Below are 11,494 nucleotides of genomic sequence, written 5' to 3' on the forward strand. Positions count from 1 at the left end.
TTACTGTAGCTTTTACAAACAGCTTAAGACAGGATTGGCCCATGTGGTGTCCTCCAAATGCTGTTCGACTCCAACTCCCTTTTGTCTGGGGTTGATGGGAGTTGTAGTCCAACAACATCTGGAGGTCACTGGAGGCTAACCATGTCCTCAGATACCGTCAAACCTCGGTTGTCGAACGTAATCCGTTCCGGAAGACCATTTGACCTGAAACGTTCAACAACTGAGGCACGGCTTCCGATTGGTTTGCAAAAGCTTCTTGCACTCTGTGTCGGACGTTCGAGTTCCGAAAACCGGAGCATTTACTTCCAGGTCTTTGGCGTTCGGGAACCAAAACGTTAGAAAACGGAGCCATTCGAGAACCGAAGTTTGACTGTGTAGAAATGAACCAGCAAAACCTCCCCTGGAGTGGAAATGCAATGATAGACAGACTTTTCCCTTGCTTGTTTTTTCCTACCTTAACAGGCAGCTGTTCAAGGCAAGAGTGTGGGTGGCGTTCAGGCACTCAAGGCCTTGGCTGCACGCACTGATCTGATAGTCCTCTCCAAGGCTGGGAGGTTTGCTCTCTCTTAACTACAGAGAGCGCAAAAGAAAACAGGACACATTCTGGAAACAGAATGGTGGCGGAGTTGTATTAACACGACAAAATCATGACCAGCAATTTTCTCTGTGTGTGACTTTTAAGCCATTCTTGGCAAACAAACAAAAAAAAAACCACCTCCCAAACTGGCATACAATAAAGTATCAAAAGTATGACAAACAAATGAGAATTCCATGTATTATCACTGTGCCAGTGCAGAGTGATAACTTTTGACTTCGAAGATAACTTTTGACTGTAGCTTTATTCCAGAAATCTTAGGACAAATGTTTGCTGGGTGGCACAGATTGTTCTGTTGTACAGATTGCTCAGGGCTCTGCCTCCGTGGTCACAGGCAGCATGCTTCTGAATACCTGTTGCTCTAGAAACCACAGAAGAAACTGCTTGCCAGTTTCCCACAGACATCTGGCTGGTCACTGCGCAAACAGTGGAGGCTGGACGGATCCAGCAGGCTTTCCTTACTTTCTTATATTTAAAAATTCTGGCTCCCGGAATCTTATTTCCCTTTGCTAACCTCTTCCTTTTGCTGTCGCTGTTAAAGGAACTAACACAAATTTCCGGACTCCTCCTGTTTCTTTTGCAGAGTTTGCTGGCAGTGGTGGTGGCAGCCCAGCCCAGCAGCATGGAGGCTACAGCTCTGGAGAGCCTCATTGAGATGGGCTTCCCCCAGAACAGAGCGTAGGTGTCTGTCCCTGGGGAGGGGTGGGAGGCATGTGAGGGTTCAAATGGCAAGGCCAGCCCTTCTGGTGCCACATCTATTGCCCAGAAGGCCTAGAAAGAAGAAAACTGGATCTGTGCAAGATCCCTTCTCTGCTCCCAGTGTATATGTGTGTTAGCTTGCAGGTATATATGTGTATATATATGGGCCGCAGGTGGCGCTGTGGGTTAAACCACAGAGCCTAGGTCTTGCTGATCAGAAGGTCGGCGGTTCGAATCCCCGCGACGGGGTGAGCTCCCATTGCTCGGTCCCTGCTCCTGCCAACCTAGCAGTTCAAAAGCACGTCAAAGTGCAAGCAGATAAATAGGTACTGCTCCGGCGGGAAGGTAAACGGTGTTTCCGTGTGCTGCTCTGGTTCACCAGAAGCGGCTTAGTCATGCTGGCCACATGACTCGGAAGCTGTACGCCGGCTCCCTCGGCCAGTAAAGCGAGATGAGCGCCGCAACCCCAGAGTCGGCCACGACTGGACCTAATGGTCAGGTGTCCCTTTACCTTTATATATGTATATGCTCCCAGTGTATATGTGGGTTCAGACAAGCAGTACTAGACCATGGCCATTGGCCTTAATTGAAAATCAGCCTTTACGAAAAGCTGTAGCTCAGTGGTAGAGCATTGGCGCTGCCAGTCAGTGTGGGCAGTATCATCTCAGTAGAAGACAGCTTTCTGTGTTAGTATTTGGGAAGGGCTACAGCGTCTACCTGGCCTGTAGAAGGTCCCTGGTTCAATCCCCACCACCTCCAGGTTGGGCTGGGGGACATTCCGTGCCTGAAATCATAGTATAGAGCAGCTGCCAGTCAGTGCAGACAGTATTGTGCTAGGTGGACCAATGATCTGACTCAGTATATGGCAGCTTCCTTTGTGGATTTTACTTAATTGTTGCAGTGAACCCTGTTGTCGTCTCACAACCCGCATCCCACCCTAGATGAAGGGGAAGTTGGGCTGGGGTGATAAGTGCCCTGTGCTTCCAGCCCTTCTCAGAAAGGCAAAAAAAAATGTAGAATAGCCCTGTGTCCATATGTAGTTCACTACCTCGTCCCTCTCCTTTTTACCCAGAGAGAAGGCCCTAGCGCTAACAGGGAACCAGGGCATTGAATCAGCGATGGATTGGTGAGTATTGGCTCCCTTCCTCCCTCCTGCGGACCCTTGCAGCCCTCTTTTTATCAGTCTTCTCCTGAATGGTGCCTCTCTCTTAACTCCCAGGCTCATGGAGCACGAAAATGATCCCGACCTGGACGAGCCGTTCGTGCCCCCCCAAGGCCACGTTCTGAGCACAGAGGAGCCCCCCGAGGGAAGGACGCCAGAGTCAGTGCAAAGTGGATCAGGTCAGAGCAAATCAGGAGAACGTGAGGTGGGAGGGAACCTCATCAGGGGGTCCTGTGCCTGGCCTAGTTCTTACTAGCACCTGGGAGAGGAGGGGGAGATTGGAAATTGTTCCATCCAGCCAGAATTGAGCTCCTTCGAACCTCCATCTCTTTCCACTGAGGGCAACTTTTCCAGAGGTTCTAGAACAGGAATAGCCGACATCTCACCCTCCAGATGTTGGACAGCAGCTCACATCATCCCATCCCAGGCTGGGGCTGATGGGACTTCATAGTTCAGTAGCAGCATGCTGGCCCACCCCTGTTCTGGAATCCTGCCGCCAGAGAGCCTTGCTTGGTCAGGTAGATTTGTCCAAGAAAGATCAATGCTAAAAGCCGCAAACCAAAATCTGAATGTTTCCGTTTCTGCTTCTTTGTCAGCCTTCTTCCTTAACATTGTTGGCTCTGGTTTTTCTCCCTCTCTCATCATTCTAGAACAGGAATCCCCAAACTCGGCCCTCCATTTGTTTTGGGACTACAATTCCCATCATCCCTGACCACTGGTCCTGTTAGCTAGGGATGATGGGAGCTGTAGTCCCAAAACATCTGGAGGGCCGAGTTTGGGGGGTGCCTGTTCTTGAACTCTGGAAGTACAGTGTGGGAACGGACAAAATAAAGTCCTCCTTCCCAAACAGTGTATGGTTAAATTTGTGGAGTCCACTCGCATTAGAATCATAGAGTTGGAAGGGACTCTCTTCTTCAGGGTCAGCCACTCAGGTGGCTTTAAAAGGGGGTTAAACAGATTCATGCAGGATAAGGCTATAAGTGCTTCATTCTCCAATGCCAGAAGCAACAGCTGCAGGGAATCACAGCTGGAGAAAATCTGTTGCACTCAGATCCTTTGACCTTTATGTTGTGAACTGCCCTGAGATCTATGGGTATAAGGTATACTACTACTACTACTACTACTACTACTAATAATAATAATAATAATCCAGTGAACAGGCTCTTGTTATGTTCTTATGTTAATTTTCCTTTTCCTTTTTTCTTTTTCTGCTCATCCTCAAATATAGGAATTTCCTTGCTTGTCTCCTTGGGTTCTTCCAAGCCCAGAGGGTAGCAACATAACAGGTTTATCTCCCCATAGATCCCACGTTAGAGGAGCTGACAGAGGAAGATAACCGACGCCCCCTGAGCGAAGAGGAGAAGCGGGAGCAGACAAAGAGGTAATCATAATTCTGGCGGCTTTAAATTCTGCAACCTGAAAACCCGGATTCCGCCACTAGAATATGATTAGGCTAATCATGCAAGCCTGCATGTTTCTCCCCCCCACTTTGTGTGGAACTTGGGTCCCTATGTGGTACTGGACTTCCAGCATCCCCAGCCAGAATCACTGGTTGTCAGGGATGATGGGACTAATGAAATCTTGAAGGTTAGGTAAGGCATCTTTGCATAATTATGCCGCGAGGTGAGCAGGGCACAGAGCTGCACCTCCCAACTCCACCCTCTCTTGTTTACGGCAATGCCCCTGCGTGGCTTACGAGATCTCCCGGGGATTTTCTCCATGTGCTTTCAGGATGATGGAGCTGATCACTCAGAAGCAGCGAGAGCGGGAGGAGCGAGAGAAGCGGGAGAGCATTGAGCGGGAGAAGCAGCGCCGGAAGCAAGGCCAGGAGCTCTCCCTCATCCGCCAGAAGCTGCAGGAGGACGAGATGAAGAAGCTGGCTGAGGAGAGGCGCAAGGAGAAGCTGGAGGAGAAGCTGGCCAAGTGAGAGCCTGTGGGGGGTGTCAGTGGGGACCCAGAGGGGGGCTGGAAGCGGGGAGGGGGCTGCTCCTATAGTGGAGAACAGCAGCAGACCTCTCATGGTCTGCGGGTGCTTTTAACGCCATCCCAAATCAAAGCAAAGGAGCTGCGAATGTAGGAAGTTGCTTCTCTGTCGAGTCAGGCCATTGGTCCATCTAGCTCTGTGCTTCCCAAACTTTGACCTCCGGCTGATTTTGGACTACAGTTCCCATCATCCTTAGCTAGCAGGGCCAGTGGTCAGGGATGATGGGAGCTGCAGTCCAAAAACAGCTGGAGGCCCAAGACCACTCCCCGAACCCCTGGAGTGTTACTGCAGATCAATACTGAGCTGGGTCTTGACTCTGTAGAAAGTAGTTTCCTTTTTGCCGCTGGGATAACCCCATTCTTGACACCAAGACTGCTCTCGAATGGCGCTCTCTTGTGATCGAGTTGCAGCCTCCCTTGCTCTCCTACCCCCCCCCAACATGAAAACTCTTCTCCTTTCCAGGCAGCGGGTGCGAGAGAAGATAGAGCGCGACAAGGCCGAGAGAGCCAAGAAGGTAAGCAAGCAGCAGAGACTGGGAAAGGGGTGTGCTCTGAGAGTCGTGTTTTTGCTCGTGGCTTCCTTCCACGAGAGATGTGGGACCCACAGGTGGAAATAAAAAGATTTAAAAATAAAAAGGGATAATCAAGGTAACGGATGCGCTGTCTCCAGTCTGTTCTGTTTCCTTCTAAATGATGATAATAATAATAATAATAATAATAATAATAATAATAATAATAATAATAATAATAATTTATACCCGCCCATCTGGCTGGGTTTTCCCCGCCGCTCTGGGCAGCTTCCAAAAAATATTAAAATACAATAATTCCAGTCTCCTCAAGGCTGACCCAGAGGGAGAGAAAGGACAGGGGAGCAAGTGAGCCGAGACTGATTCACATAGCATGAATTCAAGACTTGGGGAAACGGCCTCCAAACATTATTGGGCTCTCCTTTTGCTATCAGCGCTGACCATTGACCATGTGGCCCAGGGCTCATTGAAGCTGGGAGTCTATAAACAGCACCTGGCTATCCGTATTTCAGCACTGCATCCATTTTAATGGAGTATTTGTAGGAGGGATGTTACGGGAGAGAACTTTCAGAAAGGCCAACTCCCACCTTCCGTGCAAAACGGTGGAAGCCAGCAACAAATGCATTGCAAGGTCTCCTGCTTGTTTGCCCATGCTCTTAGGTCAAGGCCCTGCCTGTTGGGTAAACCCTCCAGTGTTGTTAAACTTAAATCGTAGAGTTGGAAGGGACTCCAAGAGTCATCTAACAGACCCTGCGTTTATCACCCGAGGCCTTTTTCATGTGCCTCCTCCACAAACGGTCTGAAGGGCAGCAGTACGAGAGCGGGCCTTTTCTGTGGTGGCTCCCTGCTTGTGGAACGCCCTCCCTGTGGAGGCTCTCTGGGTGCCTTTGTTACATATCTTTAAGCATCAGCAAAAACATTCCTCTTCTCCCAGGGTTTTAACTAATTAAGCAATCTATGGCCTTTTAAACTGTGGGGGTGGGAATTCTTTTTGTTCGTTGCTATGGTGGGTTAAAGCACAGAGCCTAGGACTTGCCGGTCAGAAGGTCGGTGGTTCAAATCCGTGTGATGGGATGAGCTCCCGTTGCTCGGTCCCTGCTCCTGCCAACCTAGCAGTTCGAAAGCACGTCAAAGTGCAAGTAGATAAATAGGTACCGCTCCGGCGGGAAGGTAAACGGTGTTTCCGTGCGCTGCTCTGGTTCGCCAGAAGCTGCTTAGTCATGCTGGCCACATGACCCGGAAGCTGTACACCGGCTCCCTCAGCCAATAAAGCGAGATGAGCGCCGCAACCCCAGAGTCAGCCACAACTGGACCTAATGGTCAGGGGTCCCTTTACTTTTACCTTTATGGTATGTACCGTGTTTGTTGCTCTATAAGACTCACTTTTTCCCTCCTAAAAAGTAAGGGGAAATGTGTGTGCGTCTTATGGAGCGAATGCAGGCTGCGCAGCTAGCCCAGAAGCCAGAACAGCAAGAGGGATTGCTGCTTTCACTGTGCAGCGATCCCTCTTGCTGTTCTGGCTTCTGAGATTCAGAATTTTTTTTCTTGTTTTCCTCCTCCAAACACTAGGTGCGTCTTGTGGTCTGGTGCATCTTATAGAGTGAAAAATACGGTGCTTTAGTGTTTTTCTGTTGTAAACCACTCTGTGACACTCGGATGAAGGGTGATGTCAAATTTAAGAAATGGTAATAGTAATTGCAACCTAGTCCAGCCCCTTGCAATGAAGCAGTCGCCACTACAGACTCCTTGACAGATGGCCATCCCTCTGCTTAAAATGAAGAAGAGGCCACCGCCTCTCATGGGAGTCCGTTCCACCATCAAAGAGCTCTTGCTGCCAGAAAGTTCTTCCAGATGTTTAGTCGTAATCTCCTTTCTTGTCATTTGAATCCATTGATTTCAAATCCCCCCCAGAGCACCATCTTCTATGTGACAGCCCTTTAAATAGCTGAAGACGGCTCTCTGTCTCCTCTTCTCCGGGCTAAACAATGCCCACCTCCCTCAACTGTGCCTCATAAGGCTTGGTTTCCAGACCCTTGTTCACCCAGCTCTGCACACTTTTCAGCTTGTCAATATCCTTACGGGGTCCTCGCCGCGGGATCACATTCACCTGGTGCTATACCAGCTGCACTGGCTCCCGGTGGAGTACAGGATCAGGTTCAAGGTGCTGGTTTTAACCTTTAAAGCCCTATACGCCTTAGGGACCCTCGTACCTATGGGACTGCCTCTCCTAGTATGTCCCACGGAGGACCTTACGGTCTTCAAATAAAAACATCTTGGAGGTCCCGGACCACAGGGAGGTTAGGCTGGCCTTGACCAGAGCCAGGGCTTTTTCAGCTGTGGCTCCAATCTGGTGGAACGCTCTGTCACAAGAGACTAGGGCCCTGAGGGACTTGACATCTTTCCGCAGGGCCTGCAAGACAGAGCTGTTCCACCAGGCCTTTGGCTAAGGCACAGTCTGACCCCCTCCTTCAGTAATCCTCACAGCACTCTAGCCCAATGGTTGCCATTAATTTGATTTTGAATTGATTTTAGAATGAATTGGTTTTAGAATGCATTTCAATCGATTGTGATTTTAGAATGTTGTATTTTTTTATTGTTAGCCGCTCTGTGCCCGGCTTTGGCTGGGGAGGGTGGGATATAAATAAATTATTATTATTATTATTATTATTATTATTATTATTATTATTATTATTATTATTTTGTGAACAGGGCTTTCTGCCCCTAGGGTGCAAGCCTGCCCTGAGAACAAACATCAGGATGATGCTGGGCGGCTTTCTTTTGTCCACTGACCCACCTCTCCTTTTCAATTCAGTTTGGCGGCGGCTGCAGCAGCTCTTCCCAAAGCTCCACCCTGCCTGAGCAATCGGCACCCACACCGGTTCCCTCGTCACCCAGCCAGGAACCCCCTGTCAAGCGAGAGTATGATCAATGCAGGATACAGGTAACCGACTGCGGGGCAGGCTCTGTGTTTGTGTGCAGAGAGCTGCTTGTTCTCATCTGTTTCTTGCACATACCATAAGCCACTCTGCTTGCGATATACAGCCATGTGGTGGCCGGCCTTAACCTTTCGCATTCCTGCCGTAAAAGACTCCCTGAAATCTTCCCTGCCTAATGCAAGCAGGAGTAGACCGTGCCAGGTTATCAGCGGTCCACCCATGCAAACTGGAGGAGACTGCAGTTCCAAACTGGTCCCTGCTGTGAGCCTCCTTTCACCCGTCCCCCTTTAATTTTATTGATCTTAAAATAAATACAGAAGTAGAACCATCTCGAAATGCAATTAGCAGAAAATGCAAACAGCAGTTCAAGCTCTTTGCCCAGGATGCACAACCAAAAAGGGACATCCTAGTTAGATAATACTAAATCTATACATCCTATTCTTTGATCCTTATTGGCACATCTCATAAAACCTGTCAGAGAGTAAAGAAGGGATATTCCCCGGGACCCACACAAAGGATAATGGAAATATGAACCTACTTTTTCCAAAATAATGGTAATATTTCTTAGTGTTTCTGTAGTGCTTTCAAGTGCTTCAGTGCATTATCTAGCTGTAATCCTTACACAACAACCCTGCAAGGTATTATTATTCACCACATTGCAGATGGGCTGGTGGGGGGGGGGGGCTGAGATTGAGGGCTCACCTTGTAAGGCCACCTAGTATTTTCATGGCAGAGGCAAGGCTCCAGATGTTGACTTCCTGACTGCAGCTCAGTATACTTCGCATGCAGAAGGCACCAGGTTCAATTCCTGGCATCTCCCGGTAGGGCTGGGGGAGCCACTCCCTTCTGAAACCCTGCAAAGCTGCTGCCGGTCAGTGTAGACAGTACTGAGCTAGATGGACCAAGAGTCTGACTTAGGAAAGGCAGCTTCGGTGGCTCCCTGATGATTTTCTGGACTTTGTGGTGGTGCCACTTGAGATAGCTTTAGGCAGGCCCCCACTTCTGATCTCTATCCCCACATTTGCAACAAAAAAGGGGTGGTGATGATAATGATGATGATGATGATGATCATCTACCCTGTGGTTAAGGATTATCGAGAGTGTGTGCAGGAAGCATATGAACCACATAAAGCACTAACAATCCTTAAACCTTAACATTCTTAATTATTAAAGAAATAAGCAATTACCATTGCATGGTTGAAACCTTTGGCAGATAAGAAATCTCCGAGTTCTGAATGAGGGTCTTTAGTAAAAACAACAACACAACAACTTAAAATTACATGTGCATTGTCATCCCAATGGCTGCAGTTAAGCTTAACCACAGTTTAGGGTTCGGATGTAACACTAAACTGCAGCTAGCCAAAAACGTACGTTTTCCCATCTTCTACTCGTGGCCGTGCTGGAAGGAGAGGGAGGACAGCCCACAAGCCCCAAGGCTTATTCATGTTCATGGATGCGACAATCATGCACTATTTCAGATCCTCTCCCCCTCTCTTTTCCTCAGGTGAGACTGCTGGACGGCACGTCGCTCACCCAGACGTTTCGAGCCAAAGAGCAGCTGGCCGCCGTCCGGCTCTACGTGGAGCTGAACCGCAAGGACAATGGTGACGAGCCTTTCCACCTCCTCACCAGCTTCCCGCGGCGCGTCTTCACTGAGGAGGACATGGAGAAGCCTTTGCAGGAGCTGGGTGAGTCTGAGATTGCTGGGGTAGGAAGAGGGAAGGGGGTGAGGGTTGCTTGCAGTGTTTCCCTCCTGCTACTCCGTGGAGGACAGAGGAATTCTCAGGCAGGGGCTGGGAACCTCTGGGTCACGAGCCCAGTTTGTCCCAGCACGGCTCCCAGTTTGGCCTACAATACCCACCAAGCTATGTCTCCCTCCTAATAGCTTATGTGACGTCAGGTAGAGGTGCAGCTGGTCTGGCTGTGCGTGGGGAGCTCAGTTGCACAGCCAGTCCCTGCAGAAAGCAAGCTTGAAATCATTGCCTATTAGCTCACACGTTTTGACTTCAAGCTTGTGAATTAGTTGTGTGCTGTATAAAGCACTTGCAAGCCCCAAAGTCCTGGCAATCATCACCCCAAGTCAGGTGAGTGACAGGTGAGCAGGGGAGATGAGGACCCGCCCCCCGGCAACACCAGGTTCCCGACCCATCCTAGGCCAAAGCGCTGTCTGTTGGAAGCTGACCCATGTTATGCTACATCTAAGAACAGAGAGAGCCTGCACCAGAGGAACTGGTGACCTAATTTTTTTAGTTGCTGTTTTGTTAATATTGTTTTATAGATTGTAAGTGCCATATTGATTTGTTGATCATATGATACGACTTTTGCTGCAAATGTGAGGGTTACCTTTTTTTTTTAGTTCATTTTGTTAATAGCGTTTTATAGATTGCAATTGTTTTATTGAGGATTTGTTAATTATTTCATACGATTCACGCTGCATTACGTTATTACGTATTGTTGGTAAGCCGTTTTGAGATCTATTTGAATGAAAAGTGGCCTAGAAATACATCAAATCAACCCAGAATCTGCTGAACTCCAGCTCCCATCAGCCTCTGCCAGCATGGCCCAACGCTCAGGATGGGAGTTGCAGTCCACCAATATCTGGAGGGCCAGTTTTTCCCCAGACACAATTGGAACACACACATTTCATCATCCCCGACTGTTGCCTGGCCCAGTTCTAGGGAGCCAGTTCCAAACTTCATCAGAACAGTACAGTGGTACCTTGGGTTACAGACGCTTCAGGTTACAGACTCCACTAACCCAGAAATAGTGCCTCGGGTTAAGAACTTTGCTTCAGGATGAGAACAGAAATTGTGCTCCAGCGGCACAGTGACAGCAGGAGGCCCCATTAGCTAAAGTGGTGCTTCAGGTTAAGAACAGTTTCAGGTTAAGAACGGACCTCCAGAACGAATTAAGTACTTAACGTGAGCTACCACTGTACATAAATATTGACTGTTTTGCTTTGACCCAAAGTTCTAACACCACATTTGCCCAGCTAACTACTGGATGCAAGTTTTCCCCATTACCTCCCACTCTCTGCCTCTCTCTGTGTCTCCTCTGTAGGTTTGGTGCCTTCTGCTGTGTTGATCGTAGCGAAGAAAGGCAACAGCTGAAGTGGCTCTCCTCCTCGCTCTCTCAGCCCCCTCCTTCCCTTGCTGCGGAGGTGACTCTCACCTGACCCATGTGCTCTGTCTCTGGGGGAAGCGCACATCCCAGCCCCTCCTGGTTTTCCTAACCAACTCTGCCCACAGAGACTCCAAAGCACCACCATGTCTTTGGGCTGGGATTCCGAATCAGTGACGACGATCGGGGTGGGGTTGGATGCGATGGAGAAAAGTGTTGGGCTTTCCCTCCTGTCGGGGAGGGAGGGGCAAGGTTGCAACTTGACTTCCTCTCTTCATGCCACACACACACCATGAATAAAACCTATTCTCTCTTTCCTTGTTTCTTGCAAGAATTCTTTTATCCCATTTGCTAAGTGGTAGGGCACTTAGAGTCATCTAGTTGGCACTGGGAGGGCAGCGCCTGGGGCTCTCATCCAGGAAAAGGCTGCTATCCTGCTGCCTTGTCTCTCTACTCCGGGGCAAAGGTAAAGG

At 49.1% G+C, this 11,494-nt stretch overlaps 1 protein-coding gene across 3 annotated transcripts in view; it reads left to right on the forward strand.

Moving 5' to 3' along the window:
* UBXN1 (UBX domain protein 1) overlaps positions 1-11,336 on the forward strand; it is a 36,087-nt gene extending 24,751 nt beyond the window's left edge. For all 3 annotated transcript variants that reach the window (XM_083477545.1, XM_083477546.1, XM_083477547.1), the window contains 9 exons: positions 1,179-1,273; positions 2,367-2,420; positions 2,514-2,635; positions 3,759-3,837; positions 4,188-4,379; positions 4,903-4,954; positions 7,779-7,907; positions 9,406-9,589; positions 10,962-11,336. In XM_083477545.1, the coding sequence (XP_083333671.1) occupies positions 1,179-1,273; positions 2,367-2,420; positions 2,514-2,635; positions 3,759-3,837; positions 4,188-4,379; positions 4,903-4,954; positions 7,779-7,907; positions 9,406-9,589; positions 10,962-11,011 (957 nt within the window). In that variant the 3' untranslated portion in view covers positions 11,012-11,336. The remainder of the gene's footprint in view (positions 1-1,178; positions 1,274-2,366; positions 2,421-2,513; positions 2,636-3,758; positions 3,838-4,187; positions 4,380-4,902; positions 4,955-7,778; positions 7,908-9,405; positions 9,590-10,961) is intronic.
* Positions 11,337-11,494: the final 158 nt, after the last annotated feature.

The sequence above is a fragment of the Podarcis liolepis genome (genome assembly GCF_965112155.1).
Source record: "Podarcis liolepis genome assembly, chromosome: 15".
Lineage (NCBI taxonomy): Eukaryota > Metazoa > Chordata > Lepidosauria > Squamata > Lacertidae > Podarcis > Podarcis liolepis.